Source organism: Erpetoichthys calabaricus, chromosome 13 (assembly GCF_900747795.2).
Source record: "Erpetoichthys calabaricus chromosome 13, fErpCal1.3, whole genome shotgun sequence".
Classification (NCBI taxonomy): domain Eukaryota; kingdom Metazoa; phylum Chordata; class Cladistia; order Polypteriformes; family Polypteridae; genus Erpetoichthys; species Erpetoichthys calabaricus.
This window is the reverse complement of record NC_041406.2, coordinates 139,012,334-139,026,135: the sequence shown is the minus strand read 5'-3', so window position 1 is coordinate 139,026,135 and position 13,802 is coordinate 139,012,334. Positions and strand designations below refer to the sequence as shown.

The 13,802-nt window shown below is 40.2% G+C and overlaps 1 protein-coding gene across 2 annotated transcripts in view; it reads left to right on the top strand.

Moving 5' to 3' along the window:
* ptpn2b (protein tyrosine phosphatase non-receptor type 2b) overlaps positions 1-8,069 on the top strand; it is a 53,318-nt gene extending 45,249 nt beyond the window's left edge. For both annotated transcript variants that reach the window (XM_028817596.2, XM_028817597.2), the window contains exon 10: positions 6,942-8,069. In XM_028817596.2, the coding sequence (XP_028673429.1) occupies positions 6,942-6,963 (22 nt within the window). In that variant the 3' untranslated portion in view covers positions 6,964-8,069. The remainder of the gene's footprint in view (positions 1-6,941) is intronic.
* The last annotated feature ends 5,733 nt before the right edge of the window (positions 8,070-13,802 follow it).

Below are 13,802 nucleotides of genomic sequence, written 5' to 3'. Positions count from 1 at the left end.
TCACTGCCCATTTATCTTAGCCATCCATCCATCTGTCTTCCAAACTTGCTTAGTCCTGAGCAGGGTCATGAGGAAGCTAGACCTCATCCCAGCATGCATAGAGCACATGGCATAAACAATCCCTGGACAGGGCCCAGTCCATCGCACGGCTAACACTCACACAAGGACCAATTTAGCATCACCGATCCAAGTAACCTGCATGTCTTTGGACTGTGGGAAGAAACTGGGGTCTTGAGGAGGTTAAATCCTGCACCCAGTCATTGTCTGTTTGGAGTTTGCACATTCTTTCTGTATCTTTGTGGGGTTTCCCCCACACCCCACCCCACATATCTCCACAGTTGTTCATTTGTGATTCTTGATTGGCTCTGTGTATGTGCCCTGTCCAGGACTGTTTCCCCTCCTTATACCCAGTGCTACTGGGATAAGCTCAGAACCCTGAAGTAAATTAAGTCGATTTGGAAAAGTTTTGTTATGTTCATACAGTTACTCATTTTCAGAAATGTATTTAAAAGAAATTAGTTGGAAGTTTTACACAAAGACAAAAAAAGGTCCTGACTATTCTGGAGGCCAGAATTCTGCTATTAGAAAAACAATCAGAGATGATTAATTACAGGTTATACAGTAGGTTATAAAAGTTAAAAGAATATGCCACCGAAAATGTAATTTTTTTAAAATATATTTTACATACCCTCCTGTACTTTATAGTGAAGGGGCGATCAAAATTTTGAATATCATAATTTCATGGAGAACGGAGATAACAAATTTTCTGATAGAACGGGCATCCATGGTTGACCAGTGCTGGGCCATGGCATATTCTATAAAAACAGTCCATGAAAAATCTCACATTACTCATGTTGCCAAATCCACACGTCAAGATGTCCCGTTTTTTGCTCACAACAGACGAAATGCATGCATTTATTTGGCATTGTTACTTCAATATTTCTGTAAAATCAGATTCAGCGCACACAGAGGGAACAAGATATTGAATTGAAGATAGAGCTCTGGGCTGATGAAAGAAGGAGAGTGGCAGGTTTTCAGTTCAACCTTTTAGCAAAAAAAACTGCGTTTCACCCTTTGTGAGCTTACAACTGGATGACTTGACGCATGGAGCATGCAAGACGAGTAAAGGGAAATTTTTCACGGGTGCTTTTTATATTATGTGCTGTGGTTTACTGTTGGTCTCCAAAGTTGCCCATTCTATAAGATAGTATGCTATTCCTTTCTTTGTGAAAATATGAGATTAAATTTTTGGGAGCAGTATTCCTTTAATTCATGTGTTATGTGAAAATGGCAGCTGGCAGGTTATAATAGTGTGTGTGTGTGTTTTTTTTTTTTTTTGGGTCCCATATTGTATACTCCTACATTTTGACAGCTCTCACTTTATCCAGGATTCAGTTTATATGCGAGTATATACAGTAGCCTGTTCTCAAGTTCAGATACAAGTTATCATTTTTTTTCTTTTACAACTCAGTGTTCATTTTTCCTTTGTAATCTGTGTTAAGGTAGAACTATAAATATTACTTTGGAAGTCACTCAGATATAATACAATTTTGAGACAAAATATACTTCAATAGAATAGAAATATCACGTTTCAAGCAATAAATTAGTACTTCTAAGATGGCAAGTCATTGTCATATATGTGGATGCCTTTTAGGTTTTTTTTATTTCTGCCTCCCCCCCCCCCCCCCCCCCCCCCCCCCTTTAAAACTTGCCTTCTATTGCTGTGCTTTTAAATTTTCTTTGTGGTCGGTTACTTATTCAAAAGTAAATATTTTCTCTATGTTTACATTTATATTGAGACACAAAGTTCAATTGTTTATTTAAAATATGCTGAATTTTTTAAATAATATTTTATTCCCGTTCCAACATTCCAGCAGGATTGAAATGCTAATGTATGTTTTTCCATTTGCATAGTTTTTGTGTCAAACAGGTATGAATATCAAGCTGTCTTTTTAAACCTGGCATGCAGTCTGAGGTTGAGAATGTATTTGTGTATCTGTTCTTTGAATCTACCTCAGATCTCTGTAAATACACTAACTGATGTAAAGTGAAAAGAAAGAAAAAAAACCAAAACAAGGACATTAAAAATCACATTGTGAAGAACTTTTTATAGCTTTTAATTGTACGGAATTTCCTACAGTCAATTGGTGCAAATACACAAATATTTAAATATAGTTAACCAATAAGCAAATATCTTTTATGCAAGGTTTTTCTTTGCTCTTTTACCTTATAAGTTTCAGAATTGCTCATCTCTTGATTGACAGCAGAGGTGCTATTATACAAGCCAATAAGCCTTCAATACTTTTAGGTGGAATTAGAAAGAACAGGGTTATTCAGAATACTGTGGCACATCAGTGACAAGTGTACGTATTTTTATCAGACATTTCTTTAAATTTATGCACCTCTCTCCTTTATTGTCATGCTTTTGTCCAGGGGCTCAGATCTATGTCTTCACGCAGGCGACCGCTCCTTTACTGTGTGCTTATACCTCTGGTGAATAAAGTCTGATACAAAGATCATTATTGTTTCTTCTGTTTGAATTCACAAATTTGACTTAACTATGCTAAATTAGGCATCTTTAAGAAGTATTATGTTCTTAACAATTTCTCAAAAATAGCATTCTGTCATACCTTCCTAACCTTTTAATAATCACTTGCTCATTTTCTGTTTCTTTTGTGTCTTCATTTATTTTAATAATGCATACAGACGGTGATGGATGGCACAGTGGTGTAGTGGTTAGCACTACTGCTTCTTTGATTCAGTGCCCTGGGTCCACATTCCATAACCGCTTTCTGTCTGTGTTGGGTTTTTATGTACTCCACATCTCCATGTGGATTTTCCTTTGGTACCTTCCCAAAGAGGTGCAGGTTAGGTTAATTGGCGATTCTAAACTGGCTCTTTTTGCTTCTGAATGTGGAATGCACTTTGGAAGGGGCACAAGGTTTGTAATAAATTGGGTCTTATATCTTGCAGATCTTTACTAATTCAAAACTAGGGATGCTCCAATCAGTGTGTGGTGTGTGTTTCTTTCTTTTTTGCTGAACCCGATCACCAATTTTATGTTAGAATTAGCCAATGCCGATATCTGATTTTATGTTACTAGAATTGGCCAATGCCGATATCAATCACTGATTTTATGTTACTAGAATTGGCCAATGCCGATATCAATCGCTGATTTTATGTTACTAGAATTGGCCAACGATGATACCAATCACTGATTTTTCTGTTTCTAGTATTGGCCAACACTGATATCGATCACCAATTTTTAATAATGTTTTTCAGCGAGCCCCTGCATAACCAGACATGTAGACGTGTAGGTTTTGCCTCTTCATTTTGAATTAATAAAATAAAATTCTGTTGGCTTATTATTCAATGACCATAAAAAATAAATAACATCCCCTTAAAATAATACCTTTATTAAACATTTACACAAAATATTTATCCATAATGCATAATAGAGAGAGAGAGAGGTTGGGAGCATGTGCTGATTACAGCATGTTGCTGCACCCACCATGACAAACCACCCGGATTGTACAAAAAATTGAAATTGTCATAATTACAAACCACAATTCTAATGAAATTTTCATAAGGTGTTAACCAAAAAGATAAGGCTAGCATGCTTAACACGTTTACATATTAAATGGACACATTTGGCTTTTTGGCTATGTCCACACTGCTACGTTGGCATTAAAAATAGTGCTTTTAAACCAAAATGATCTCCAGTCATAACTAGTGTTTTCACGTTGTTTATGAAAGTATGTACTTTAACACTAAAACAAATAAAAACACACGATTTAGACTTTGGGCTACACAGGACATGCGTACGTTGATAGAAAAAAATCCTTGGGTGGTGGTAACGCTGTCGGCCACAGGATAAAACTTGTCATAAAATTTTAGCAACCGGTAAATTATTTGCCTTTTGTGCATCTGTGCTGAATTCAAACTATACAAAATGCAAGTTAGATGTATACAGAAAAGCAAAACAACAAACTCCATGGAACGCAACTCTTTTATGTGTGCTGTGTTGGAATGCAATTTTCGTTTGTGAAGGGGTAACCAGTCAGGGAGTGAGACTTTCAGATGAGCGGGATACAGGGAAGGGCCATGAAATAAGCACAAACAAATCGGAACGTTTTTGCCTATCCATATGAGTACTTTTTCAGAAATATACGGCTTTGGAGAACATTTTCAAAAGTCTTCATTTTCAGGGGTTGAAAACACAGGGGTAGTGTGGGGGGAAAAAAGGCAAAAATGGTGAGTAATCTCTACGTTTAGTAGTGTGGATGGGGTCTGAAGCGAAGCCGTCTATTGATTATTAAGCAATTAGGGCATATTCTTCTTTATCTATTCTTTTTCTAATTAAAAAAATATGAGATGCTATAGTGAACACAAGCCCGGCAACCGTTCAAATTCCAACAAAAAATGTGCGTTTTTAATTAGAGGACAAAATAAAAAATTTACAACTTGGTTCTCTTTTAATTTCTGCTGAAGACACAACCCTCTGGATTCCTTCCTGGTTTTCTCCCACGGTATCAAATCTCCTTCTCTTTAGTCTCGGTTTTAATTTTGGGTAAAAAAAGAAGTCACGGAGCGAGATCTGGTGCAGTTTGGGGATGAAACAACAGTCACCTTGTTTTTTTGATCAAAAATGTTTTGACTAACAACACGGTGTGTGCAGATGCTTTGTCATGGTGCAAAATCCAGTTTTGGCTGCGCCACTTCTCTGGACGTCTTTCTCCTGATGCATACTCATAAGCTAGTTCAATGTAATGTTGCTGATTAAGTGTCTTGTCTGTGGGAACAAACTCTTTATGAACAAGTCTCCCAGAGTCGGTAAATGCAATCAACATCATGTCAAGTTCAAGTTCAAAGTTTATTGTCATGTGCACAGTAAGCAAACGTTTCCCTGTATAATGAAATTTTCTTTGCTGTCCACACCAAATGACAAAATCAATGTATAAAGATAAACATAAATAATAAGTAGCAGACAGATAATAAATAACAGAGGCAGCATAAAGTATAAAAACAATAGAAATATAAAGTGTAATGTGCAGGTAGGTGTGTGATGGACAAGTCAAATTCAATTGTGTGAGGAAGATAGAATGAGGTAGACCATTCTTATAAACTTCAGTCAGTTATTTAGGAGTCTAATGGCCTTCGGAAAGAAAGAGTTCTTTAGCCTGGAAGTCCTGCATTTCATACGTCTATACCTCCTGCCTGAGGGTAGAAGTGTGAACAATTCGTGCTGGGGGGTGTGTGTGTGGGGTCCCTGAGGATCGAGGCAGTTCTCCTGCGGACTCTGTAGTTGTAGATGCTCTGCAGAGAGGGAAATGGGGTCCTGGTGATCTTCTCGGCAGTCTTTACCATTCTCTGCAGGCGTTTGTGGTCCATAGCAGTAGTGTTGCCATACCACACGGTGATGCAGCTGGTCAAGATGCTCTCAACAATGCAGCTGTAAAAGTTGCTGAGGATCTTAGTCGACATACCAAACTTCCTCAGCCTCCTCAGAAAGAACAGCCCTTGTTGAGCCCTCTTGACCAGCTGTGTGGTGTTGTGTCCAAGTGAGGTCCTCACTGATGTAGACACCCAGCTATTTAATATCGTCATCTCTTGAAAATCCACCAAGGTGGCATGGAGAAAATCGACAAACACCTGCATAATTGTAGAATAAACAGCAGAAATACACACTCTATCAGCTTGGGACGATGCCACTCGTCAAACTGATTAAACAGACTGTGGGCAACGATACCTAGCAACATATTTGTGAAGTACACTCTAATCCAGTAACATTTACAGATTCTGGGTATTTTTGGGTTCCCCCTTGTATTTAGTGTTCTGTAGGAGACATCTCACACCCTCAAACCTCAGACACAAGTCCCAGGTTCAAATGAATGTTTGTTTAAAAGAAAGATTTTACACCAACTCTTCCACAATAAGCGGTACTCCTTTTCTTTCTGTTCTTTCTCCTCCACTCCTCGTAGGCGAGCTCCTCCTCCTCCTCTCACAACTCCTCACTTGGATGAGGCAGAGCAGCTTCCTTTATTCCACACCTGGTACCACAAATAGCAGCACTTCCAGGTCAGGCAGAACCATCCTTAAATATGGAATCCTTCTCCCGGCAGCACCCAAGAAACCCAGCAGGGTCACCCATCAGGACTACAACTCCCATGTAGCCCTGCAGGTATGCACATGGGAGGTGCACCAGAGGATTGCTGCTACTCGTTGGGGGACAACATAGCCCTTGGAGGCATTGTAAAAGCCTCCCAGCTGGGATAAAATTCAATCCATACTGGCCAGGATGCTAGCCAATCCATGTCTTCTATTCCAACATGTATAATAAAAATGCGTGGGTATGTATGTACTGTTTTTCAGAGGCTTCTGCCTCAAAACTCCAGACATGGCATTTTACCTGCATTTTATTTCCAGCTGATTCACCGTCTCCCTGCTTCTGGGTGGAGTTCATCTCCTCTGGGTACTCCATTCTCCTCTCTCATTTAAACGGGGCCTCTAAACTGTCCTGATTTGAGGTGGTGTGAGTTTACCTTGTTGACACTCTGACTGGTGCTGGTTTCTCACTTTGTGCCCAGACCCTGGTGCATCACAGCCTTGCGAGAGACAGAAATACGGATGAATAAGTAAAGATGAGAACTTTGACTCTTTGGTATTTGTAATTCTCATAGCAGTGGTTTCTAAATGTCATTTTTTTAGTGTCATTAATGCTGTGCTTGTTCCACGTGTTTAAACAAGCAGTCAGACAACAAAGGTGTTTACTGGTTTTAGAGTTGACAAATATGCCTTGACGTCTGATGTGAATCCAGGACCTTAATACAGAGGGGCACGCTTGTTTTCTGCACTGTTAATTCACCCGCACATGATTTGCACATGATGTGTCGATGTGAAAAGTGTACTTCTGTGTTAATATTTTGCGTTGTATACCATAGGCTGAGAAAAACTGACACCTAAAACTCCACAGACGCGATGAGTTTGGGCATCTCTGATCTACTCAAGTGATGCAAGATCTACAGGGACGCAGTGAGGTCATCAGCTGAAATGACAAGCCTCACATCTTAACTGTTTACAACGTAAACTTCTACATTCTTTGGATGAAGAAATGTTAACACCAGCATGCAACTTCTACTAATTTAGTAGATTTTTGTGTATTGTCACATGGCTTTTTTTTAATGCTTGTTCTCACTGTGCAAAATTATAAGAAATGACAATATACACAAATGTTGATTTAAGTACTGTCCATTTGTAGCTTGTATTTTTATACCTTTTGGTCTCATAAAATACCTTCTATTTTTGAATAGTTGCCTCAAGTATTTCACTGTGCAACGTATAATATAAATGTGTAAAATGTGAGAGGGTAAACGAGAGAAATTGTTCAGAAAATGTGATGAGTTACGAAGCTGATATTTAGCGTATTAAAGAGGAGTGCCGTAAATGTGTAGTATTGTGTTCTGAACCGTTAGACTTGTAAGCACAAACTCAAGTACTGAGATTTTTTTTTACAAAGGACCTTACAAGAAAAGACTTGTGTGTGGCAGAGTTCTTGTTTTCCTGTTTTCTTCTGTCATACAGGCCTTCACGGTTCACTGAAACAAAAAAGCTTGCATTAAAGCCAAGTAGCATCAGTAGAGTGGAAATGTTTAAAGTAAAGAAACGTTGACAGTTCATGCTGACACTTTACAAGAGAAGGTTAAAGCACAAAATTAATTTGTTGTAAATTTAAAGCTGTTAAACTTTTGTAAGATTTAATTTATATGTTCCAGTTTCATGTTCAGTCCACTTGTATGATTTATCCATTTTGATTTGCAGTCCCCACAGTATTCTGACGCCAGGCCTGCGGCGCACACGGGACTTCCAGTGTTGTAAAGAGTCACGTTAAGGGGACACAAAGAAACGATCCTCCAGTCTTAATAGTTTGAGATTCAAGAAAGGGAAACCTTTGGTAATAGAGACTTTTTTTTTTACATTACCTACAGTGAGTTTTATGTTTTGTTAATTAGTATTTAATTTTACTTCTTTGTGACCTTCAGGTACAAAACTAATTAAACTTGGATAAATCATATCTTGAATTTCTACATCTTCTGTTCAAAAAAAAAAAACTAAGGTAGCCCATATTTGCTTATTTTAATGCCACAAGTTTTATGAATGTTGAATACTTAAAGTCCCTATTTATAGAGTATATGGCCAGCTTGCTGGACATCCTTTCCAAAACCTTGGGTATTAACATGGAGTTGGCTCTCCCCTAACAGCCTCCACCTTTCTTTCCACAAGACTTCAGTGTGTGTCTGTGGGGATTTGTGCCCATTCAACCAAAAGTGCATTTGTGACATCAGGTCCTGGTGTTGGATGAGAAGAGCTGGCTCACAATTGGCTTCCCAATTCATCCCAAAGGTGTTGAGTAGGGTCAAGGTCAGGGCACTGTGCAACTGACTCGAGTGTTTCATGTCTTTTATGGGCATGGCTTTGGGCACAGAGGTATAGTCACAATGGAACAGAAAAGACCTTCAGCAGACTGTGGGTACAGTTATCTAAACTGTCAGTGAATGCTGGAACCAAGCAGCCAAATCAAACCCCACCATTATCCCTCTCCTTCACCAAACTTTACAGGTGGCACTATGCAGTCCAGAAGGTATCGTTCCCTTTTGTGTCCATCAAACCCAGATTCATCCATCAAGCTGCCAGGTAGTGAAGAGTGATTCATCACGCCAGAGGACTCATTTCTACCGTTCCAGAGTCCAGTAGCAGACAGCGTGATTTACAACACTCCGCACAGTGATCTTAGGCTCGGCCCTGCAAACCCTTTTCATGGACCTCCTGCTGCACCGTTCTTGCGCTGATGTTGCCTGGAGAGCCAGTTTGGAACTCTTGTGAGTGAAGCCATAGTGGAGAGGCCATTTTTAAGCACTATGCACTTCAGCACTTGGCGGCCCTGCTTTGTGATTATGTGTGGTCCACCACTTAATGGTGGAGTTCTTGTTGCTCTTCAACACTTTCACTTCACAACAATACCACTTACAGGTGATGGGGCAGATTGAGCATACAATGAAATCAAGTACACACACACTGTATACAGCAAAAGTATTTGAGAATCAGAATTCCATATTCAAGTTTTCATTAGATGTACATGTTTTAGACATAACTGAATATAATATGGCCACTTAGGAGGTGATGTTGGTATGTTAAAACGTGAGAATACTACTCAAGAACAAATCACAGTCCTGGAGGGCCGCAGTGGCTGCAGGTTTTTGCTCCAACCCAATTGCTTAATAAGAAGCACTAATTGCTCAAGTAACACTTCTGCTTCACTTTAGTTGTCTCGCTTATTAAGATTTTGAATGCTTATTTTCATCTTAAACAGCTGTATTCATTCAGTTTTTAATGGATCCTAATTAGCAATAACATGCGAATGACAAAAGAGACCAGCATTTCTCCATTTGGCTTGTTACCATTTACGCCAGTGTGTATTTAACTTGCATTATTTGGTTTAATTAAATACTTGGAAGGAAAGTAAAGAGAAAAAAGTGAATGATTGAGAATTGCTCGTCCATTTTAGCCTTCAAATCATTTGGATGATATCCTTAGATAGGGGAAGAAAGTCTAGGATATGAGAATGACCTGACAGAGTTAAAGCACTAACAAGCCATGAAATTAAATTATTGGCAGAATTGCTTTCTAATTAAGCAACCGGGTTAGAACAAAAACCTGCAGCCACTGCGGCCCTCCAGGACTGGGATTGGAGACCCCTGGCTAAACGAAACACAGCAGTTGGGCTTGTAAGTTGCTGGAAATGTATTTGAATCAAAGAAGCTCATCATTAAAAAGCCTTCAGGTATGCCCTGGCACTGTCAGCAGCAGTTGTTACATCTCGTGTCATGTCATGTCTAATCACATTACAGTGTCATATTACAGGATTTCAAAGTCAGAGATGTCAAACTTGACAACTACAGTCGTAATCTGACCTCTTAAAAAAAAGAGATCATTGGGCATTACTCCATGCCAGCTCCTCTTTTCCTGATGGCCAGTAACAAGCTGCCAGTGCTGCGGGGATGGGGAAAGGCAGAGAACGACTGAATTCTTTTTTTTTTTTTCTGACAAATGGAGAAAAACACTCTCAGACAAGACCAGTTTCTCTTCTGTCCGTGAGGTCCAAAACACCCTTCCTCCTAAGTCTTCATCATCACTGCATTACACACATCACACTTTGAGGTGAACACTCGTTGGTTGTCAGCACTCCTATACACAGAGCCTACCCCTAGAACTTGAGCACACGTGTCCGAGTTTGACTGGGTAAATCACAATCGCTGAAGGTGTCGGACAACACAAATCGACAGGAGCTCACCAAGACCACCTCATTATAATATAAACAAAGTGGGAAAGTCATGTAAATGTGACAGAGCCTTTAGTCAGAAACGATTTAATTAAAAAAGAAAAGCCAATTTGTCCCCACCCCCACTTTACATTCCACTCCAAACAGTTTAAAATGTCTGTGCAAATAGTTCAACAAATACAAGGATCATGTAATATATAAAGGGATTCAATTATTAAAAGGTCCAGTGTCAAATGTATCTGCCTGGTTCCTATGTCTTGGTAGTTTCAAAAGATGGTACATCAAACAAAAATATTTTTTACAAAGCCATAACAAATGGCAAGGCTGCATCTCAAATATTTATATAGTGATGCATTTTATTACTACAAAATGTGATGGGTCATGCCATTTGGTATGGATTTGTAAAATATCATGTTCAACTTTGATACACCATCTGTTTTTCAAGTAGCAATATTGCATTGCATTTGTCATTCCAAAAGATGGTGCACCGCAAACATTAAACACAGAGGTCTTTCATAGCACAGCTAGTAAGTATATTATACAAGCTAGTAAGTGTGTGTAACATACACACATATACACACTAGGGGGTTCTGGCCTTGCTCAGTTTGCTCGCAAGCTCCCCTGCCCACGCTACGTGCCAGCCACTTCACATCTCTGCTGCTCCCGTTGTGAAAAGGAGGGCTGAACGCACCCTAAAGAGATGCGGTTGCTCCTCTGAAACCCCCTGTGACACAACGGGAAACAAATAGGGATTTTTTTTTTTTTTTACCCTCCTCTTTGCTTGATCAGCTGCTGCCATGCTGTGTGATCGTCATCTCACACGGTGCTTCAAACATTTAAAAGCCTGGACGGCAGCTGCTCTACTCTGTCTTTTATTTCCAGCCCCTGGTGTGGTTAAATCTCCAGGCACAAAGTCTCGTCTCGCGGGACGGGAGTTCTTGATATTTTTTTTAGTTTATAATTTAAAAACAGAAGAATATGAAAATCTAACAACATCACATTAAAGTTTGATAAATTGTGAAAAGAATGATGACAAACTTATGTGTAGGTTATAAAATAAGCCCGATTTAAAGCGTGACAAAAAATCGTTGCACTTTTAGGCTCAGGATTTTATATATATATATATATATATATATTTATTTATTTATTTGTACAAATTTGTAATAAGCAATCCACAAAGGGAGAAGATGAATCACGTAATCTTAAAATAGTTTTTATTCCTAAGCTTTCGACAGCCTACCAGGCTTCAGAAGAAAATGCTTAGACATACAGGAATCAAAGGCAACATGTACCAAATGAGGGGTGGGGGTGCAGTGTATGAACAAGGGGGGGTTCAGAGGGTGTTGGTCATAAAGTCTTTTTTTTTTTTTTTTTTTATTAACTAGGGGTTCTTTTAAGCCTGCATATGCTGCGTTTTTAATTCCAGAGCCACAAATTCAGGTACTTTTAGTATGGCAAAGGAATGTTATGTGGACAAAATACACTTGTCTAGCAAATCACCGCTCACTGAATAAACGGAGTTGTGTTAAGGCTCTGTTCAGAAGGATTCACACCCACTGCAATTCAATGAATACTAAAAGAATGACCGACATTATTTTTTCCATCTGCTCACATTAAAATGGTTTCCCAAGATGTTTACCAAACAGGGCTTACATAGGAGGCGTCTCAGACCTCAACAAACAAGCCAATTTCACATCCTACTTGGCACACCCTTCCCTATCTCAGTGGTGTATCAAAGATCATCGAGCATCCTCTCCAAATCAGGCATCAAAATAGCCCATAAACCTGCAAACACTCTGCGGACTGTTCTTTTTAATGCCCAAAGCAAGAAATCTGCCAAGACACACAACGCAGTATACCATGCAGTGCATGGAACAAACGTCTAAAACACTCACAACACGCATACAAGAACATCGAAATGGCGTCAGAAGGGAGGACCCACGATCCAGACACACATTTAACTGGGACACATTGCAAGTAAAATTCAGAGCTAATAATATAAGTGCCAGAGAGCTGCCTGAATCGTGGCCCTCAAACAAACATTTGGATGTGACCCCAGCTGTTGCAGGCTTTACGACCAACACCCTCCGAACCCAACTTTACTGAATCCCATCCCCTCATTTGCTATCTAGAGTGCATCCAGAAAGTATTCACAGCGCTTCATCACTTTGTCCACATTTTGTTATGTTACAGCCTTATTCCAAAATGGATTAAATTCATTTTCTTCCTCAGAATTCTGCACACAACACCCCTTAATGACAACGTGAAAAAAGTTTACTTGAGATTTTTGCAAATTTATTAAAAATAAAAACACTGAGAAATCCCATGTCCATAAGTATTCACAGTCTTTGCTCAATACTTTGTCGATGCCCCTTTGGCAGCAATTCCAGCCTCAAGTCTTTTTGAATATGATGCCACAAGCTTGGCACACCTATCCTTGGCCAGTTTCGCCCATTCCTCTTTGCAGCACCTCTCAAGCTCCATCAGGTTGGATGAGAATCGTCGGTGCACAGCCATTTTAAGATCTCTCCAGAGATGTTCAATGGGATTCAAGTCTGGGCTCTGGCTGGGCCACTCGAGGACATTCACAGAGTTGTCCTGAAGCCACTCCTTTGATATCTTGGCTGTGTGCTTAGGGTCGTTGTCCTGCTGAAAGATGAATCGTCGCCCCAGTCTGAGGTCAAGAGCGCTCTGGAGCAGGTTTTCATCCAGGATGTCTCTGTACATTGCTGCAGTCATCTTTCCCTTTATCCTGACTAGTCTCCCAGTCCCACAGCATGATGCTGCCACCACCATGCTTCACTGTAGGGATGGTATTGGCCTGGTGATGAGCGGTGCCTGGTTTCCTCCAAACGTGACGCCTGGCATTCACACCAAAGAGCTCAATCTTTGTCTCATCAGACCAGAGAATTTTCTTTCTCATGGTCTGAGAGTCCTTCAGGTGCCTTTTGGCAAACTCCAGGCGGGCTGCCATGTGCCTTTTACTAAGGAGTGGCTTCCGTCTGGCCACTCTACCATACAGGCCTGATTGGTGGATTGCTGCAGAGATGGTTGTCCTTCTGGAAGGTTCTCCTCTCTCCACAGAGGACCTCTGGAGCTCTGGCAGAGTGACCATCGGGTTCTTGGTCACCTCCCTGACTAAGGCCCTTCTCCCCCGATCGCTCAGTTTAGATGGCCGGCCAGCTCTAGGAAGAGTCCTGGTGGTTTCGAACTTCTTCCACTTACGGATGATGGAGGCCACTGTGCTCATTGTGACCTTCAAAGCAGCAGAAATTTTTCTGTAACCTTCCCCAGATTTGTGCCTCGAGACAATCCTGTCTCGGAGGTCTACAGACAATTCCTTTGACTTCATGCTTGGTTTGTGCTCTGACATGAACTGTCAACTGTGGGACCTTCTATAGACAGGTGTGTGCCTTTCCACATCATGTCCAGTCAACTGAATTTACCACAGGTGGACTCCAATTAA